General features: G+C 39.5%; 1 protein-coding gene across 3 annotated transcripts in view; it reads right to left on the bottom strand.

Moving 5' to 3' along the window:
* Lrrk (Leucine-rich repeat kinase) overlaps positions 1-22535 on the bottom strand; it is a 307174-nt gene that overhangs the window by 172162 nt on the left and 112477 nt on the right. The window contains exon 1 of one of the 3 annotated variants that reach the window (XM_071599502.1): positions 20733-20803. The exons of the other annotated variants lie outside the window; for them this stretch is intronic. Coding sequence (XP_071455603.1) covers positions 20733-20787 — 55 coding nt within the window. The 5' untranslated portion in view covers positions 20788-20803. Of the gene's footprint in view, positions 1-20732; positions 20804-22535 lie in introns of those variants that run through there. 3 annotated transcript variants of the gene reach the window in all.

Here is a 22535-nt window from a genome sequence, read left to right on the forward strand (position 1 = left end):
AGATTTAGCCAAGAAAATTCACTCTCGTGAAAACCAAAAAGTTTGATTTCGGGCAACCTGATTCGTCCAAAGGTTTAATAATAATTTTCAGAGTAACAAACGTAATCACAAACCAGGTGTTGATGGCATTTTCCGTAAGAGTGAAATTTCTGGATAAAAAATAAGAGCCTACGAGAGCGAACTCTTGTACTGGATTCGCAGCCTGACAAACTTTCCAACTGGAACACGAACAAAAAATTGATGCCTGAGATAACAGATTAAGGGGCTTTATTTTTACTTATTTGTTTCTCGTTTAGTCCATTACAGTGGAAACATTTTGAGTTTCCCACTTCCAATTCAATACTTTAAACTCGCCATGCATCACATGTTCACACTGATGACCGAACGCTATTGCCAGAATTTTTCCATTGTTTATCCCGGTCATTTTCCATTCATACGTTATGGTACAATATTCTCATCTACTTTTTAAAGTCATTAATATTAATTTTTTAAACCACATTCACGTGGAAAAGTATAAAAATCTTTTCCGGGAATTTTGACAGATGTCCAGGTCTCTCGGGTTAAAACTGAAATTTTAATAACTTTACATGGTTTTACTAAAATTCGGTGGCCAGGAGTTCATTCCAAAAATAAGTGATATGCACACATTCCCGCAATTATTACAAGTTATAGTGTAACATTTTTATAATTCCACAACATACAGCCACTCTCTTTATATATATTAAATATAATTAATTTAGGGCGTCGTTATATATAATGGAGCTAGATAAAGCTAACCATCGCAAGCAGCGGAAAAAAAGGCTATGGAATTTAACTGAAGCTCCTGAAACACCAGGTAGACTCAAAACGTTTCAGCCACATCATACCCTGAGGGATACCATGTGTATTTGTGGTAGGAAACCTCATCCTTAATTATGTTTAGCATTTGTTGAATGATAATCTCGTGTCCATATGAGAACAGCACCTTTCGATGGCAATTGTTGGAGTGCTATACATTGGCTTTCTCGTATCCAAGAAACCTCGCATGAACTATTTATAAGGGTGTTAATCCGACTCATTTCATCCATGTTCTGTCCAATATGGACTATACGCTCCTAGAGTGAGGAACTGAATATTTCCTCGGTGTCAAATTACTATTCTCAAGTGTTCTGCACCATTTTATCAGCGGTTGGTTTACTTTCTCTTTTCAACAGGAAGAGTTCCCATCTATTTTCTCCCATGGTTCCACAAAACTATCTTACCGTGAATATTTTTCATCAAAATTAATCCTCAAATCTCTTTCATTCCCTTAATTAAGACTTTCTCTCGTGTTTCAAAATATCTACCGCACGTTCTACATGCAGCTTAACGAATTTCGAATAACACTTCAACATTACTATTTTCATTAGATTAGCCTTCCGCCGTCATAATGAAGCCAAGCTCGATTAAGTGAGTCACCATATTCTCCTCCCGCGTGTTCCTCATTAAAGTTAACAGGTGAACAAGACGCCTAACTAACTGACAAGCCCTATCATTCTGGGTTGGAGTATGAACGCTTAATAATTATTTATGGTGTTCCACTTTTAGCTCAGTACCAAAAGGAACTTTGAGATCGGTAAGAAACGACGCTAACAACTGCGAAGAGAAATGGCGTACCTTTTTAATTCGTCACCGAGGATCGCCTGGTGTGATTCCCCTTTCTTTTATTTCTTCAATTACTTCACAAATTAAAGATTTTGCAGCAGAAATTTATCGGTCCAGACACAAGAGCGTAATGCGAGGCCGGCTGAGTAAACACTTTATCGTAACCACCGTGATAAACGTCCCTGCATGCATTGCGAATTTTCAGCACTGTTCATGTATAGCAGACTACAACGAAATGTCATTAAAGGGAATGAAAAACTCGACTATTTAACTCCTCTAAACATCTTTCCCTGCTTCCTTTGCTTCCGCAGCAGTATTTTAACCGAAGGTCAACGAAATGATTCAAAGACATCGAAACGTTCCGCGTTCATAAATACCCACTTCGCTTCACAGAAAGCGAAATCAAATAAAGAAAATTATACGCTTCTGTTTCGGAGGGAAATCAAATAATAAAGATTTCATCTCCCTCCACCGAAGGGAAAATGGAACGAAATCATTGATTACGATTCGGTTGACCACCCAAACTCCCCCAAAAAAAATTAAACTCCGCCGGTTCTATTTTATGCCCGATGTCGTGCTTTCCATTTATTTTTACGCCAAAAGTTCATTACAGTGCATTGTCTTGGGCGTCACTCCAGATTCCAACCAATATTTCCCCGGAAATGCGTCTAGGCATGCGTGAGGAGAGTAACCCGCAAATTTTTTTCAGGGGCTCGTTCATTTTCCCTGAATCGTTATCGTGAAGCCACTCGGTCCTAGTTGAGCCAACGGCCAAGTTCCGCTCGCATGTGGGGGCGCTCGCAGCCGCTTGCCTCCCACGCGCGAGGAACCTGCACGCCTCAGCGTCACTAATGAGCTTCCCCGGTGCAACATTCATGATGCATTTGCATTGCCCGCGCATATCTCTCCCTCCTGCTCGTCTGAAGTGGTGGGTAAGTGGGGGGGGGGCATGGAAACATAAAAACGAGATAGTGCATTGCACAATTAATACGCGGAAATGTCGGAAAGACGGGGAAAAGGGGGGGGGGACTTTGTTCTGACCGAAAAGAAATTCCACTCGTCAAAATGGTACCTCAAGTCATGCGATGGCGCAGTCCGACCTAAATTCCCCGGCGACTGGTTCCGGGGGGTTGAAACGGGGAGGAAAGGGACGGGGAAGGGGTCAGGGGAAGAGCATCGATCGCGAAGACAATTATTTCGCATTAAACACAGCAGTGGTCCTGGAGATAAAAATGCGACGATGCAGAAATGTGAGCGAGCTGGACTCACTTCGGGTGAATTTCTTCCACAAAATGATAAAGACATTTTTCCCAAAGTCCAGTTACGAAATAAAAGCGGTTTTCCACGGTCCCGGCTCCTTGAAAACATTATTCGGAAAATAAAATTCTATCCATCAAAATTCGCATCTTCTAAACGATACGCACCATTTACCACATTCATTTTCTGATTGGATTATATGCCATGTTCCTTGAACAGAACACCACTATTCTACAGAAATACAGAGTCAATTCTTTCAATATGGCACATTGCAATAGACTATCATCTATTATGCATGCTGAGATAAAAGGCGATACTTCGACATAAGAGTTATTTGGATTATAAACACACGAAATACCTTCAAAGTCAGCAGAACTACTGCCATCATATTTTTGTTACATTTTATATGGTCCCCAATCTTATTATGCGGGCAACAATGATGATTGAAATTGTATCCATATAAACATAATAAATGAGGAGCAGTCAAAAAAAACCGAACACCCGCTACAACAACTTGACCGCGCACCCACAAGGACATAACCCAATAACTACGTGCGCCTTTTAGTTACCACTAAGCAGTTTTTCTACCACAGCAGTGTCGAAAACGTAAAAATCTAGCTTCTAGCTAACTGTGTGTTATGTGAGGTGCTCGGTTTTCATTTGACTACCCCTACTAATACTGATTGACACTTGCTGACTTATATGTCATTTAAACGTGTTAAATGTTTTTTACGAAAGAAAAAGAATATATCTGTACAACATCAATTACCACCAAAATAAGGTTTTAGAGAAAGAAGAAGTCTAAGATAAACGTTAAACTACGCGGGCAAAAACTAGAGCAGGTGGAGAAGTTTACATATTTTTGCAGTTTTGGACCAAATTGGTTAAATAATTAGGGATACAAAGAGAATTGCGTCGGAAAAAGAAGCCTTTACAAGGAGGAGGGAATTGATGACAAGGACGTTGAGTAAGGATCATACGAAAGACTCGCTACAACTTTAGATATGGAGTATGGGTTTGTACTGCGCGGAAACATGGTCACGAGAGCAGGATGATACGATTGGATTGGAGACCTTTGAAATACGGGTGAGGAAAAGGATGAGTGGAAAGAAAGGAAAACAAATGAGGAAGTGCCAGTAATGGTGGGGGAGGAAAGTGGGTGGTCGGGAGAAATCGAAATGAGGCAGAAAAGGTGGACGCAGAGCATTTAAATTGGAAAAGCAATGTTGAAGAGTCGGATAGAGTAGTGTACGTTAAGGGGGAAGCAAGGAAGGGGTAAGAATAGGCATGTTGGGCGAAATGAAGGAACGTATTGTTAGGTTACGTAATGAAAGATATCGTTGTTCCATCTACACCCATTCAAAACCTACCTTAAACGGTAGAATGCCAATAATACGTAATCACCAAAATGAATTCGGTCGGTAAATGACTTACCGATAATGGTCGATAAATAATTTATCGACGTTATAAAAACCATTATTTATTAGGAAGCATTAATACTCCTTATTAATATATAGGTATATAGTATTACTATATACCTATATAGTTTATTATAAACCTATATATACCTATATAGTTTATTACTAACACAGAAGTAACGGCCCAATTCAAACAATGGCATTACATCAACAAAAGTTGTGATAAACGTTACTTTAAAACGTTAATTACGACGAAATCGTGTATTTTGCATCAATTTCGGGTATAAATCTTAGGCGCTCATTCGAAAGCAAGTTCATTTTCCATCCATTAGGTCTCCATCAGAAAAATGATTACTTCCGACTGTAGCAGTTACGATGCTTTATTGCCAATTCTATCTACGCGGTTGTGATAAAGGAGTTAGTCCTTGGGTGGAGACGTGTCTATCCCTCGGAGTCCATTCAATGGAAGAACTATTCTTAACACGTGCCATGGAACTTAATGGTGGACCGAAGTTTTGTCACAAGAATCCTGAGAGCCTCCTCCAAAATTGCAATCGAAGGTGAAATCGAATACAAACGCTGGGTTAATATATTCCCCACCTGTTCTCTCACCCCAACAAGCCATTGTGACAGAAATGAAGGACGGTGACCACTGTTTCCCAACAAAACATTCAACATTCACGGGTAAAAATATATACATTACATTAAGGAAAGATTGAAATCGGAGATTAATTTACAAGGAGAAATAACAAGCGTGTACACTACGTCTTACTGTCGACATTGCAGTAATGACGAAGATGTTAGATCAGACGGGAACCCATGGAAAGTATTATGAATTGTTATAATTAAAAGATGAACTTAAAAAAAGCATACAAAATAATGGCTTTCGGGAGTAAATGCACAGGTCAACACCGGTATTACTAGACTAGGGGTGTAACAAATGGAATGAGTGGATCAACTTTGCCTGTTTGCCCAGATGAAGATTCACCGGCGACGGAAGAATCACGAAGGATATAGTGAACATATCAATGAAAGGTAAGGAAAAAGAATAAATATCATTTTTCCTTGTCTATTTGAGATGTAAGGAGCCACAATTATCAAACGAGCCGGGAATGCAGGAATATGTTCACACGCGACTGAAAATATTAACTCATGGTAGAGATATGTATATAATCACTCCGGTGAAAATAGAAGTTTAAAAACAATAAGTGTTAACTTAAAAATAAGAGGAGGGGCGCGAATGACCAATGAAGAAGTCCAACTGGAAACATAAGTATCTCCTGACGCCATTTTCTATTGACGTGAATTACGATAGAAGATTGGAAAAATAAAATAATCACAGTATTGCTTATGAAAGAGTATAGAATAACATTTAGGGCCATTGAAAAAAAAATTCTAGGAATATTTATCTCTTGTGTTGAAGAGGATTTGAGGGACCAAAAACGAGGGCTATTTCACTTAGCTATAGGGTTGAGGAAAATTTCTGCCACTACAACCAGAGGGCCCAGAAATTCATCTTAGAACTTGGACCAGATGTATAATCATAAATGCCGTATGCCCTTGGATGGTCTTGCCAATTTTATTTGCCTGGTGACTGTCGTGGTACCTTCGCACCGCTAGTCATTCAACAATCATAACATTATTTGATCTTAATGTAAGGAAAAAGGAGGAGGGAACTGATGACACGGACGTTGGGTAAGGATGTTAAGAAAAGACTCGTCATAACTTTGATATGGAGCGTAGTTATGTACGGCGCGGAATCGTGTTCATTGAAGCAGGAGGATAGACGTAGACTGGAGGCTTTTGAAATGTGGGTGTGGAGAAGAATGGAGAGGGTGAAATGGACAGAGAAGAAAACAAATGAGGAAGTACTTGGTATGGTGGGCGAAGAGGGGTTTGTTGGGAGAAATCCTATGGAGGCAGGAAAAATGGATGAAGGGCGTATTGATCGGCTGTGGGATGTTAAAGACTGTAATAGAGGGGAGAATATTAGGCAAACGAGGATAGGGCAGGAATAGAATAGGGATTTTGGACGGGATGAAGGAAGTGTACTAAGTTGAAGAGGGGACTGTTGTAGAGTAGGATTTTGGATGCCTTCTGTTACGAGAAACAAATATTTATTCGGTATTTGGGTCCATCCAAAACCTACCTTAACCGGCGGATTACCTAATAATCATGTAAGGAGAAAAAATACTTCCTCAGTGCCCCAAGCAGTTTACACGGGAAGTCTCCAAAATCAGATTTCACGTTTGTTTACAAGTATAAGAGAATTAGTTCGGAAAGAGAAAATACTTCATGGATAAATATGACGCATTGTATTATATGATGATGAACAGTTACATGAACCACTGCGCCCTTTAAATCACATACCTCAAGTAGGGAATGAGATACATGAATGCCAGGGATTATGGAGGTACGAAGATGATAGCTGACAGGAATCAGAGAAGAAAGCATGAAGCCAATCATCGGACTGACGACGGAAGATGATTTGTTCAGAACTAGGTAGGAAATAGAAACGAACACCTAACGGAAGAATGATTTAGGAATAGCCTTATTTCATTTCACATTCCGACCATCATGGAATCGTGGGTGAAGTGCCTATCTCGGTAGTGTATTCGACCAAAAAAGTCAAATTAATAGAGACATAAGAAGAATTACGTTGAGCAAAGCAGCTCACAAGGAGGAGGGAGTTCATGACAGGGACGTTAAGTAAGGATGTTATGACACGATTAATGAAAAATTTATCATGGAGCGCAGTTTTGTAGGGCCCGGGCACTTGGTTGTCAAAGCAAGATGACAGGCGTAATTAGGAAGATTTTGAAAAGTGTGTGGAGAAAGATGGAAAAATACAAATGAACGGACAGGTTAACAAAAAAAGAAGCACAAAGGAATGCAGGTGGAGGGAGGACTTCTGGGAGAAATCCAAAGGAGGCATTAAAGATGGATGCAGAGCATTTCGATTGGTGATGGGATTTTCCAGACTGTGATAGAGGGGAGAACGTTAAGGCTAACGAGGAAGGTTTACGAATAGGATAGGCACGTGGAACGGAATGAAGGGAGAAAGGGAATATGCGATATTTGAAGAGGGTCTTGTTGCAGTTTTAGATGTCACAACATGTTTTCTTAGGAGAGGCTAAGAAATGTATCGGTGATCAGTCACTCATCATCCAAAACCTACCTTCAACAGTTGACTACCAAATAATAATAAAATGTCAGCCATAGACAAATTTCTCTGTTCCATGAAGTATAAGCATCCTCAAAATTGACACATTTCCATGAAGTAAGCAAAACACCTGTATCCGCCAAGGTGTATGAAACCAAAGCATGGAACTACCACCGACACGATCCGTCGTGTTTGCCGACGGCTGTATGAAGAGTGACCAAGCTTCTGGGGTCTCAAAAGCAGTAGCGCCGACCCTTTCTGTTCTCTTTCGGTTGCCTCTTCTCCCGTGCTCGAGGAACCAGAGAGAGTGAGCACTTTGGGAGGGCGGTTCCACATGATGGGGGACGGGGCCCAGAAATTCAATAGCGCCCAGGCGAAGTGGAACAGGGGCTTTACTTGGGGGGAGAGCGTTCGCGGTTTACAAATTCATAGCTCCCACATCTTGGGAAGTTGAAGCGGGGGTTACCAAGGCAGGGGTTAGCAGCCGGCACGATCCTACATATAAAGGAGGGAGGGAGGGATGGGTCGTCCTTAATAGTTAATGTTTCAATCTCGCCAAGAGACCTGCTGCTGGGAAGGGCGACTGGTATGATGCCCAGTCGGAATGGGCACACGTGGCCGCCCAATACGTTCTGCTAAATGAAATCCTGTGGGGTCATATGATTAGTTCCAACTCCAATTGAGGGAGAAAGGGAAATAATAATCGGGAGTCTGAATGTGCCGAACAGAATCGGAGAGGACAGGAAGTTGAAATGAGCTGTCCCGAGTAAATTGGCGAGGCCGCCCTATGTAAATGGAGAGGATATCGAATGGGACTCACATGGAAAACTTCTTGGTGACTGAATTTGATTTCATTAAAAGAAACGAAATAAGTTTTTTTGAAGCCGTCATACGCAGACTTTAGCACCGGACTATTCAGCAACACGAAAGAGAAATTCACAGACACCAAAGTTAAAGGTGGAGGAAAACCCACCTAGGCGGGAAATGAACCCTTGACTTCTGGATTGGAAGGTGTTACCGTTACCCCGCCGCCACCGAGGTCCGCTAATAATGCTACCTCTTAAACCCAACTCCGGGTTAAATGCCAGGATGCTGTTTTTATATTAGTTGTTTAATTAAACAAAATACAAAAATAATATTAAAAAGTACGTCATTCAGTCGAAGGTTTACTCGACATAGATTCGGAGACATCCGCTTTCGTAAGGAGTTTTCACCGGGTTGCTTGGCTTGTGTACTACATTTAGCCAACGAAGACGACGTAAAGCTAAGAAGTATGAAGAGATCAGTTACTCAGCCAATTCCGGTGAAGGAAAATCATTTTACACGGTGAATTTTTTTCCACTTTTTTGACACATACGTGCATAGGTGAATTCGCCCAAGTTGTTCCGCCATTTCCCATTGTTACTTTACATTCGTTTTTGATTTAAGAATAAGTAAACAACTATGTCTTTAAACTTCGGATTCATCATCGTAGTCTATGACGCCGCGCTTAAGAATTATATTACTTCTTGACATTGTATGCAGGAAATTTCGTCAAAATATCTTGTTCTTTAAAGCTTTTAGAAATTAATACGGGAAACATACTTCTAATTGAAGTAATGTTTAAGTTCTAAGGTCGGTTACATTTGATAACACTACAGGTCAGTTATCTTCCATGGTAATGTTTGTTAAATGCCAGAAGGTTAACCAGAGAAGCAGGCAGCTTAGGTTACAGTTTATTAGGTTAGGTTATTAGGTCGGGTGGGTGGATTCAGAATAATCTTATTTTGAACGCGGGACCACACGTTCAGTAGCCGCTTATTCACTTGGCTAACATTCTACCCTTCCAGTCCGGAAATGAAAAATATTATCTATTTTTTTAATAATCCAGCGGAAGCTAGAACTGAAAAATTTATTACATGTTTGCAATGGCACGTAGAATAACTTAAAAGTTCATATGAAAGTACTCGCAGATCAAATTATATTCTATTATTATCATACAATTAAAACTTCATAATCCCCGAAAATCACAAGCAAAGTAGTTACTGAAATCATGCAATTGTATAAACTCGTATTATTCTTGCGTTAAAATCATTAGTCTATCGATAATGCGCTCTCCATTCAATGAAAAAATGTTTACCACATATGTAGGTAATGAAAACTGCTATATTTGTAAGGACTTTCACCGTGATCCAAGTAAAAAACTTGGTTAATTCAACATAAAATTTTATCACATAGATAAAGTAAGAAGGATTTTCATGTGGAATTATCAAAGTTGTTGAGTTCTTTTTAATCATGATGTCCAGGAAGTCACGCCGGAAAAAAATTCCTTCTTTCCGCATTGGTTTTTTTGGGAAGCATTGGGAAATTCGCTTACTTTGACGTCATAGCTTTATTGAGGAAGAAAAACCCGATGTATAATTGATTTCTCTTAGAGAAAAAATATATAACGAGAAAATTTAATGAGTACCCGGGTGAAGATAAAGTTATTACAAATCGAGAAACTTCGTGTAGTTCAGGCGAAGAAAGATATGACAGACTTCCATCTTACTCAAGTTGAATTCCTACTGAAACTTTCAATTCTACACGGAAATGATCAACCTTATTTTCAAAATTCGAAAAATTTATACCACCTACCATGAAATAAAATACTATTGGTCCTTATAAAGTAAAAGTCTTACATGAAAACTTCCCTTCTATATGTGAATGTAATAAAACCTGAGGTTTGTCTCGCTAAACTTTTTTCTTTCAATATAATAACCATTGATTGTTTTAGAAAAGGATTTGATTTCGATTTACTTTGGAGATAATAATCAACTGCATCTATTTTTTTTCGTAAATTAAAACTATTCTTTTAAAAAAATAAACTAGTCTCTCTTCTTAAACTTTTCTATTTATTTTCAAAAATTATACCTTTTTCTTCACAATATTTTATTAAACACTAAAAGGAGTTATATTTAACCAACATTCGTTAGGTATATTTTTACTTAGAACATTTCTATTATATAAAGCCATTTATATAAATTTTGCAATAAAAATACGCATTAACTCATTGGTTACTATGCCGCACCTTCGCAATAACTGAATAGCCAAAAAGTCGGATCTCAGGTTGGGACATAGAGACGCTCCTTACATAAGAGCATGATAACCGGAAAGGGACCATTCCATGGAAAACGATTAAACGCTTCTATAAGAGGAAAAGAGTTTATATAACGACAGTAACTGCGTAACAAACAGCATACATAAGCTGTGTGTTACACACGCGTTTGGCATGAAACTTGCAAGGAAACGCAGGCTGATGTAATGTGCGCGTTCTTAATCACAAAAAAACAAGACGAGCAGGCAAATCTACAAAAACGATATCACCGTTACATAATCAACTTACTTGAGTGAATCATGGTTGGAATTACATACACGAATTGCCATCGGTTTACTCAAATAACCAAAAATGTCATTTCCTCATGAACCAATACATTTCCCTAATTATAGAAGTGGTAATATTTTGAGCAGGATTGGAGCCCTTTATGACAACAACGAACTCGGTTCATTACCAAATAAGTCTGAGAGATTAAGGAAGCTAATCGGCATAAAAGGCCAACAGAAAACATATACGAACCACATTCTATACTTTATTTCAACGAAATACTAAAAATGCACGAACATCAATCTATAGGTAACCTTCAATAAAATCAAAATGGAATTGCTTTTTATCCAAAGCATAATTATTTAAATTAAAAGAAAATAAATCCAAACATTTATCTCAGCTTTCCTCAGAATATAATGAATAGAACATCTACAATCCTTCCAATCACATAATAAGGAAGACAATATAAAGAAAATTTTCCACATCATTCGTTCAGGGAAATTTCGACTAAAGGCTCGAACTAACGGAATATTTTTCATAATAATTGAAATGGGTGTGTGTCTACGATAAGAGAAGATCTCATGAATAATTCATACTGAATTACCAAGATAAAATATCAATGGAAATCATTGAAACTTTAAAATAAGTAATAAACTTTTATTTTTTTATTTCAATTTTTTCCAAGGTGCAAAAGTAAAACATAGAAACCTTGGGGAAAAAACTTAGATTTGCATATATACACACACAATATATTATTATTATAAGGTAATCTACCGGTTAAGGTAGGTTTTGCATGGACACAGCTATTAAATAAAACATTTTGTGACTCCTAACAAAACACAAAATCCAGTATCCTACTCTATATCAGGTCCCTCTTCATCTCTGCGTACTTTCTTCCTCCCTTCATCCCGTCCAACATCCCTATCCTGTCATTCAATTCAATTGTCTAGCTCCATTAAAATAAAACGTTTCGATCCTTTGACGAGGAGGAACATACTGGATTCCCAGACAATACCCTTCGACCAACACGAAGATACGCACCAAGGGATTCCGTTTCGCTTTCACCTCGGCCTATATTTAGCCGCCAGTTAAATCGGGAGCGTGCATGCAGATTTTTCTGGAGCGCAAGACGAGAGAGAGAGGGATAGAAGTGGCTTTTCGGTGTGTCACCTTACGGGAGCACGTTGACGCACCGGACCAGCGGCGGATGTGCCCGTCCCGCCAGTCGGTCGGTCATCGGGAGAGCTCCCGCCATTGTCACCTCGGCGGGGAGGGCAGGTTGAGAAGGGGGTGTCGGGCGCGGGGAGGCGAAACCGCGGCGTGGAATGGATCCCATGGCATAAGGCCAAGTTGAGTGAGGAAGGGGGGGAGGATAGAGTAGGCGAGCACCGCGCATCGCATCGGCAAGACCGACGTGTGAAAGGGAAATAGGAGAAGCTGGGTTGAGGGAACGGAATCAAACGGATGTCACTGTTCTTGTGATGGAGTCAACGAAAACAATTTAATGAGAGCTTATGCATTTGCTGACAGGAGGTGCTTGGCTTTCTCTCATACCTACTCCCTCAACTCAAATTGTAATTTAAAAAAATCCCCTTGCCCCTACACATACGCCACTCCAGACATCATATAGGTAATCCATACTCCATAGGTAATCTGCGCATTACAAGCAGGTTTTCGACGATGCCTAACAATTACTATGCATCAAATGTGCGTGGATTGCCTTTTGTTTGCCATGTATTCCTTATTCAACTAGTCTTATTTTTTAATTTCCTTCCTACCGTCTAATGAATCCATTCTCTTCCTTACATCTCACTTACTTGCTTCTGCTTCATCCCGCTTACCTGTATAACAGCCTTCAAAATCTCACTCTTTCAATACTTCCTCCTCTCATATTTTCAATCTTATTTGGATTTCCCCAGCATTCCACTCCTCAACCACCAAAAATACAACTTAATCGTCAGCCTTCCTCTCCGTTCAACGCTTTTTCACCAAGCCCAGATCTCAATAAGTCTTACGCTCATTTTAGATAGATATTTTAGTACCCTGGAAGCCACCGCCAGTGTGTGGCAGGGGGTGAATACATACCAGACTAATTTTGACCCGAGCATGACCCTACCGCGGTCGGACAATGTCATTATGATCCCCTATCGTTCGTGGCAAAATGACATCTTAAATCTATCTGTTCTAATTTATTTAACATGATCTCTCCTACCGTAGTAAGATGGGGGTATTAATACATTTTCAACATCACTGCTAAAGAGATATCCTTCCAATTAATACAAGAGATTTAATCTGTAATTTAACCTTCAATCTGTGGGTGATTCCCAGCCTAGCTCCTCTAATATTTTGGATACACCACAAAGTTTATCATAACAACGTCTTACAAATCTAGTTCCTCTACGCAGCACGTGATTCGATTCGGTAATCAATCCGACTTCGTGAGGATCCCATGTACTTAAAGCATATTCTAAATGAGGCCTAACCAGCGAAATATAACATTCTCTTTGAACTTTTCATCACATTTACCCAGTACTCTTCAAAAAAATCCTAATTTTTTCTAAATGCTTCTTTCTCTAACGCATTTTGATCCCAATATCCCCAGCATTATGTTCATTCCTTTTGAAATACAGCCCAAATACGCGAACTGCTTCTCTTACTCCAGTTTATTACCTCCTACTCTTAAACTTAGCAATCCTATTTCTTGAAACTTCTTGTTCCGGATTTAAACTGATATTTATTTATTTATAATTACTTAGTACCTTGAAATCCACCACTAGGGTGTGTGGCAGGGGGTGATCATGCACTAAACTACTTTTGACACGAAATACTTTTGCCACATCCTTCAGGTTCTACGTTTACTATCTATAATAATATTTTTAGAAGAGTTCTTCACACAGCTCGGAGTCAGCGTTATCAATCTTGTAATTTAAACATTTCTATACACCCTAATAGCTCGCCTCTGGTACAGCCTAGTTATCTGTTGCTCATATTTGACTTTTTCGCCGCCTCGTGGGAAATTTGATTTCATTTTTCCAATCTATTGCGCCTCTTGAGAAATCCACCTTGCTTAACCGTACGCCCCATCGAACTGTTTTTTCTTGTCCGGGTGACCTTCATCTCCAGCATCAGACTCGAAAGAATTTTAATACTTCTTAGTTCTGCTTTTCCGAATAGTCTGATTTTAATCTATAGCGTACCACATTCCGCAGCAAGCATTTCACGCACAGCTTCCTTGCATGCGACCTTATTTTTTCTAACATATATGTAGTACTCGTAGTTCACCCTTTACCCAGAACGCCTTCTTTGCTTTATATATAATTCCATTGGCATCACTTTAATTTATTCTATCCCAATTCTCTATTCAAAGCACAAGAAAAACTACAAACACATTAATTTGTTTTCTTGTCGCGCAACGCCTGAATTCGCGAAACTTTTCCGTAAACGAGGAAATATTTTTTTTTCAATCTTCATTTTCACATTTTTTTCTTGAATAAATTGTGTCCGTAAATTATCACGATTCTTTTCTGTCATGTATCACTGCGTTGTCAACTGCGAGAAGTAATATATCCAATTCCTCCTGCCATTTACTAAAAATTCTTTTGTTCCTAATTCCACGTGTTCCTTTTACTGGTTCTTAGAAGTACCTGATGAATATTGCTGATGAGGGGTTTTATCCTTGAGTGATTCATTCTTTTTTATCTTCTCTTTCTCTTCCGTCTTTCTATCGCAGAAGATCTGATCAGTTCTTGTTGTGAGGTTCATCCTCTTCTCTTCTGGCTATACTTAAATCCATAAAAGTTTCCCAAATATTCGCAAAATATTTTCCATTTGGAAAATCCCAATGCTTTCTACAAGCAAATTCCAGACGAGACTATTCGGTAACTTGTCACATTTGTCTAAAAAACATTTGTGTATAGTACGCCCTTCTCCGTCCCTGCCCTTGAATTACAATCGGTCTTCCGACAGGCTGTCTTCAATTTTCCTTCATTTCCTCCGCTTACCAATGATGTCAGCACTTCGCACTTATGCAACAGCAAGTTTCGGCGATAGCCCTCACATGTCTCGGTTCTCCTTTTTTCCGCCAAGCACTTTTAAAACTCCTCCGGCAACCTACCACTTTCATAGCCGTCTTTTGATAATCCCAAACAACATTTCTTTGACTTTCCCTCGGAGCGCCTTGATGATTTCTCTCCCACTTTTTTCACCTTTGGGGGACATGTTTATCTTCACCCATTTCACTACTCGTTTGAATTTACTTAAAATATATCTGTAATCCGGTTATTTTAACCCATCTTCTTTCATTTAAACTGTCTTCCCGAGGCTTCGGTCCTCCACAAGAGTTCTACGATGCTTTCCCTCCAACTGCGTCCAATGTGTTCATGCTGAATCAACAATATTTCAATTGGTATTCAGGACGTGGCCTCAGCTCATTTCTATTTCGTTACATTTTCTCTTCGCTTACCATTAAGTCTACTGTTTCCAAGTTTCTCTCAATTTATTTTGTCCTTACTTCACAACCCTTTTCGATACACTCCTACTAAGCAGCCTTCGTCTCGTGTACGATGTATATTCGAAATTACTGCGTAGGACATCTTCACTGCAACTTATTAGGCTATTTTATTTTCTTGTTCCTCTTCAAGCTCTCCGTACATGGTCACCGTTCATGAACACCCGATGGCAGTTCTCACATTACCAAGTTACTCTACTGCGGCTTTCGAGATGCGTTCAAGTTCTACTAAATACAAGATATAGATGGCTGCAGCGTACAGTGTACAGAGTTCATACAGCTGCCGCTTGAGTGAGAATCGTCTATAATACTTGAAATGGCGTCGCACCTCACACGCAATTTCATTCGTTGATTGCATCATTGATTGATTCATTGCATTATTCCATCTTCTTTTGGCAATGTTCTTTTCCTCATCCCGAACGATGGTAGTTGTAAAACTATCTCCAGTACTTTTCATCTATGAAGCAATATCCTGTTTCATCTTAACAAGTTATGCATGAACTGGGACAAATCGTACTGTTTCACCTGGTTTTGTTATCTCTGGCTGACAATACTGGATCAAATGGTAGAATGGAAGGAGGAGGGGAATAAGGCTACTTATACGTGAAGGCAGGTAAAAGATTCGGACTGAAGAACGATATGCGTAGGACGAACAAGAGCATGGTTACGAGATACGTTGTCCACCCATAATAGATGTTAGGTATCGTCCAAAACCTACCTTTTAGAGAATTAACTTTGATTGATCAAACTAAATGGCCACAGTGATTTGTAATGAATGTCTTTCTCGATGATGTTCCTCGATGGGAGTCCATACTGCCATAATCTTTTCCTAGAATTAGAATACCACTGGCCTTCTTCCTTTGGCAAGCCGTTTCTTAGTCCAAATTAGCCCATGCTTCCCTCTTTTCCTCTCCAATCACTGTATTCGAGTCGCCCATTATGATTACCATAAAGTTCTCTTTTCCATGAACAACCCTGAGAGGTTCTTCGAATGTTTGTATACTTCTTCTCTTTCCTCTTTATGTATGTCAGAAATCTTCAGATAGACCTGCACCATCAGAGCTCAGGTTAGCTCCCGTAATGTCATTATCTGGCTCCTATCCTGTAGATATATTTCCACAACCATTCTCCTCTTCTTTCTTCAAAAATATGCTAAATTCCGTGGCTCTGCATCTCCCCGAAGGAAACTATTCATTATCACTTGCGTCATAAATCTTCTACTCAGTATTTTATTCCGTCTCTCCTTAGATATACCGTCATTTCCAAAAGTCTGCATGCAGTCACCGACGGGGCGAGGATGAGGTAAAAAGTAGAAAACGTACCTTCTGTTGGCATACAATCATATTCAGACACTTGGGCTACGGTAAGTTCACGTCATTCTGATAGACCGGATTACCTGACAGCCATTGAATGTTAACATTACGAAGTCTTTCGTCTTAATACAATTATTGGTGCGTTGGTGACTTCCTCCGAACCTTTGGAAATTATTGTGCAAACAAAACCAAGTGATATCTAACTTCGCAATTTACATTTTCACTCGCCACAAGCTCACGTTCCATATCCTTAATACGTACATATATCCACTTTGATGTTATCATCCCAGCAGTCCTCTCACACCGATCTGATTGGGGGCTACTTTACCCGTGAAATATTTAACTGAGAGGACTGCTGCCATTACCTCATATTAGTAAATGAAAGGCTGCTTCATCTGAAGAGACTAATGAAATGATTTACCTTTGCCTTTCACATCTTAGCGCTACTGCGATTCGTGAGCTCAACTATTGCCCATCACTACAGCAGTTGATATTGGACTGATCATTATAGTTAGCACCGTCAGGGCATTTAATTGCCTGATTAAACTGCCTTATCTTACAAATTAGACATAGTTTGATGGAGTAATTTTGTTTTAGGGCTCTTCGTGGTGCCTCATAAAAAAAAAGATTTTCCAAATTATAAAACTTTGCTGGTATCGCAGGAATTTTAACCGTAATTTCTCATCTGCCTTATCAAAATTCGCCACCCATCTTGATTCATAAAGTGTACAGTACTAAATTTTTTCCTTTCCCAGGTTTTAAAGGTAAATGACAACAAGATGTTAGTCTACAGATAGTGAGCGGAAGTTAAGTGACAAGCTTGAGCACACCCGACCATGATATAAGCATTAATAAATTCGTTTAAAAATAATTTATAATTTAGTTAGGAGTTTCTACAAGGCTGAACGTTTAAACGAAGATATTCACTAAATTTAAATAATATCAATTCTACTACTTAATTTTAATAGCATATATATGTATGTATATATATATAAAATTATATATATATTTCTATATATATATATATTTATTTATTTATATATATGTATGTAAATATTTAGGGTCATTCTAATCTCAAAACAAATGGAATTATGCCAGAGTCCCCGAGAGGAGAGAATATCACCAGTGGATACTCTTTCACTTATTACAAAAGGGAAGCAACCATAAACATAACCCATCGTACATTTTTAACGATACAACTGTAATGGATGGCAGGCGGTTGAAAAATGCGTTGATAGTCTGAATTTTGCATGCTCGCAAACTGTGTTTCCTAAAAGGCTCCGGGACTATGGTAAGGCTCATCTCCAAATACACTCGGGAGCCCACACATAAATTCAGCCCTCAAAAAATACCAAGGAGAATGACGTAAAACATGAGAGAGGCGCAGCGCCGTCGGGAAAGTAATGCCTGCACTAGGTACACAAAATAAGTTGCCAGGAAAAAGCTACTCCTAAACCATATTAAATGAAACACCTTTATCTTTTCCTTAGTTTCGCGTAAGACCACCTACTTTGAGGAAGCCTCGAGTTTTATTTAACATTACCACGTTCTAAAATATTTAATGCAAACCTTGCAAAAAAACTAATTTAAAAATCTAAAAAAAATATATTTTTAACTAAGGGTTCCCGATTTTTCATATTTCTCATACGCAAATAAATTAATCCATACTACATAAATGTAAAAAGAAATATCATTTATATTCACTTTATATTACCCTTCAAAAGAATGATACCTATTGACAGGCTATGAAAATTAGCAACAAAACTATTATAACTATTAACATCATAAAGGCACTGAGATCACCAGTGCCTTACTTCTCCTTGGCGAAACACAAACAGATATAGTATTAGAGGAATATAAAATATACACAGATATATAAGTCCAGAGGTTGAAAATCAGAACAAGAAGCAGCTCAATATTTCTCCACTTACGGTAATAGTTTCTCTGAGAAAACTGAAATATGTTAAATATTCCTAGTGGCCCACATTCATGAAAGAGGAAAGATGAAAATATCAGAGGAATCCCTTTCGTTTTTGCCTTGCTAAAGGGATATTTTTCGTCCCAGTGATATTCATGCAAATTTCGGCAGGGCTAAAGAAGCCCGGACCTGGCGAAAATAAATCATGGCCTTCCCAACAGGTGGGCCCTTATATCTGACAAGTGAGCTATGCGTTTTCAATTTGCAACGCAAACCTTTGTTTAGAAATACTTCGATAAAAACACTCGCGTATCAGCGATAGACCTATACTTAGAACGGATATTTTACTACGACAAATATAGAAACAAAAAGTCGCGGATTTCTCCGAAAGTGTCATCCCTTGCATGACTAGTAGTTTATGTAATTAAGGCCAAAGGATTATCTTTGAAAATGAGTGAAACCGACAGTAACCTTTTCCATTCAATGAAGGTCAATGCAGCATTGCATTGATGTGACGCACTCACGATTATAAACGCTAAAATGCTGGCGCCCGAATACCCATAACGCCACCATCATAAATGTTTTAATTAGACGAAGTGATTCCACAAACATCACACGATGTCACCAAAAGTTGGCGAAAGTCAGATGAAAAATAACCAATAGCACATGAGAGTAGAGTTTAATACCTACAAACAGCCTAATAACAACTAAATATAAAACTTAATGATTGCAATTATCATTTGAGATAGTAAGTACATTCACGCTGATACTTATTTCGGGATCGTAAACGTCCATGTTGTAATAAGATAGGAGTAAGAGCTACAAATCAAGCTATTAAGAAGATAAAAGAAAAATCACCGAATAAAAATTAAAGCAGCCGCCCTCAAAAACGACGCACACGACGTACACACATACATGGAATACCTACTTCCAAAAAAATCGCCCAACACTGGGTAAGTTGGCGCGTTGCCACCAGTGGATTGTTTACATCGTCTTAAAAAGCCTACTCGCAGGCCTGTAGGACAAAAAGAAGACATTCCGTTCACATACGAGGGTCATCCGGAAAGTAGTACCCGTTCGTGAAATAAAGACACAAAAGTAAATATTAACAAACATAAAAAATTTTATTTGAAAGAGGATACTTTAAACTACTTCTCAACATAATCTCCAAGCAAATTAAGGCATTTGTCATAACGTGTGACAAGTTTCTGTATTCCTGCTGCATAGTCCTTCGCCGCCAGCTCATTGAGATACGCGAGGGACCCATCTTGCACAAATTTTTGCATAATGCAGATGGTGTTTAACAATTTCATGAACAATTGTTCGAGAAACATTGGGAAAATGCTCACAGATGTCATCAATTGTGACGCGCCGATCGTTCCTCACGAATTCGTCAACTGAGCTCACCAGTTGGTCTGTAATGACAGACGGTCTCTCCGAACGCTCATCGTCGTGTGTGTTCCCCCTCCCCATGTTGAAGTTGCGACACCACCGCCGAACAGACGACTCGTCCATTACATTGTCTCCATACACCTCCTTTAATTGGCGATGAATATCACATGGGCGAACGTTTCTTGCATTGAGGAATTTAATCACTGCCCTCACTTCACAACTGGCGGCGTTCTCAATTTTTTTAAACATTGTAAACAATCACAGAAACAACACAGGCAATGCTAGCGTCACGCAACTTGGCTCAGAGAAGGCAGACAAGCCACTGAAGCTATCTGACCTCGTCCAGCGGCTACTCGCGTCGTCAGCACTTCATGCGGCACGAACGGGTACTACTTTCCGGATGACCCTCGTATTTCACGCACGAAAAACGAAAGCAAATTGAACAGGTGCATGTTAAAATAAATCAAGTTCGGTTTCCACGCCTAAAAAAAAGCTGGGAATGGCCAACCAAAGTGGAGAAGAGATCGAAACAAAGGAACTCACAGGATCACATTCCGAGGGTCCCTTCTCAAACCACTTCGCATTCCGACTTGATGGCGACTAACGGCCTACATACACTGGGGTGAGACTGTGCCATTCACTCCTTCCACAGACGACAAGGAAGACGGAAACGGACAAGAGATGAATTTTCGAGGCAAAGAGAAACGCTTAGAGAAAATGTGCGCGCGCACGCACGCACATCAAGACGAGCGAAGAAGCACGCACGAGACACGCGAATCCTCGACTTCGATACCTTACCTCCAGTGTCGAAATCGAAGATCATGGTGGGGAGCGTGTCCATCTCACTTCTCATCCATGACCACTGGGGGAGGGTGAGATGAACCAGTGAGCAGAGGGAACACTCCGAAAGCACGGACCTAGGCAGACGACAAACCGCTCGCCAATCACTGACCGGCCCGACGATTGCCGACTAGCGCTGACGTCGGAGGATCACGCCCGGAGGCGGGGCAGTCAATTAAACCCGTCAATTAGCGAAATCGCGAGAGAGAGGGGAAGGGCTAACTCCCTATGCATCGCTGCGGATAACCACGACGAAGTTCCTTCGGCGAGTGAAAAGGTGGGAAGGCGAGAGAGAGAGAGGGCAGACTGACAAGATTTCGGCGGCTGTCGCGACCGACAACAGCAATGTCCCCCGTCACCCTCTCAGGCCCACTGAGGAGCTCGACATCGAGGGAGAAGCCACCGGTCCGCGAGGGAGAGGTCTCAGAGAGAGGCTGTCGCACGACGGCTCCGGAAGCTCACTAACCCTCACGGGGCATTAAGGGGGCAGAGCCGGAGCCGGACGGGGCATGCGCAGCGAGGAAGAGAACTCGCGCCGTTCCCAAACTTCGAGAGTATCGGGGTGTGGACGATTTCGATCGATTCAATTTTCACATTGATATCAAGTTTCCCAGACGACGTTTTGGTCGCCGTCTCGGGGCATCATTCCCGCTGTCTTGCACAGAAAGGCAATGCTAATCTCTTCAAACGACGAAAAGAGGGAATGGAGAGGGGTAGGAGTTATTCTATGGACGCAGGGGTTCTAAGTGGGTCGACGCCCATAATTGGCAGGGCGTCAGCCGTATTTTGTTAAGCTCGCAGATTATTTCTATCGCCTAGCTACATTATCTCGTTATTAATGGCGGTGAACTATATAAACCTGCCTCGTTAATAAATTGATCTGAGTGACCCCAATCCTAGCGCCGCAGATATTCCTGCGAATTCTTATGGAGAGATACGCTATATATATAAATATATATAACATATGTATACATATATATATATATACACACGCATATACATATAAAAAATATACATATATACACACACATATATATATATATATATATATATATATATATATATATATATATATATATATATATACATATATATATATACATATACATACATATATTTATACACATATATATACACATATATCTATATATATATATATATATTTATTTATATAATATATACCTGTATGTGTGTTTATACACACCCGCAGGTTTTCAAATTAGAGAGCTGTTAGCATTAATTTCAAAAATGTCAAATTTATCTTGTTTACCCAAATTATAATCAATAATACCATTTAAAATTCTATAAATACTATTATACAGGCACTTAGTCACGCCTTTGGTACACTACATCGAGGAGCTGAGACAATTGAGAGTAAGAATTAAATTAATTAAAAGTTACAATTGAGTAAGAATCCCGAAAGATTAAAATATTATATCATGATTAACTTATTATTCTTCCAGCCATAATATTTAACCGATTGCATTCCTTAAGCAAGTTTTCTCTTGAAGGAAAGAAAACAGTGATCCATTAACTGTTTACAAAGGTTTCTACACCCAGCATAAGCTAACTTCTCCCGAAAAAGGAATGATAACAGAAAAATCAATTGGTTTGCATTGATGTTTACCCACCCCTTCATTTTTGTCAGCCATATCAATAAAAGGGCAACCATTTCTTCATTTTTTAAGGTCCACTCATCCGGAAATACAATTTATAAGTCGATCCAAGAGGAAACTATAATCGACGCGAATTTTCTTTTGC

The sequence above is a fragment of the Hetaerina americana genome, unplaced genomic scaffold (assembly GCF_022747635.1).
Source record: "Hetaerina americana unplaced genomic scaffold, ioHetAmer1.1.p SCAF_11, whole genome shotgun sequence".
Taxonomy (NCBI): Eukaryota; Metazoa; Arthropoda; class Insecta; order Odonata; family Calopterygidae; genus Hetaerina; species Hetaerina americana.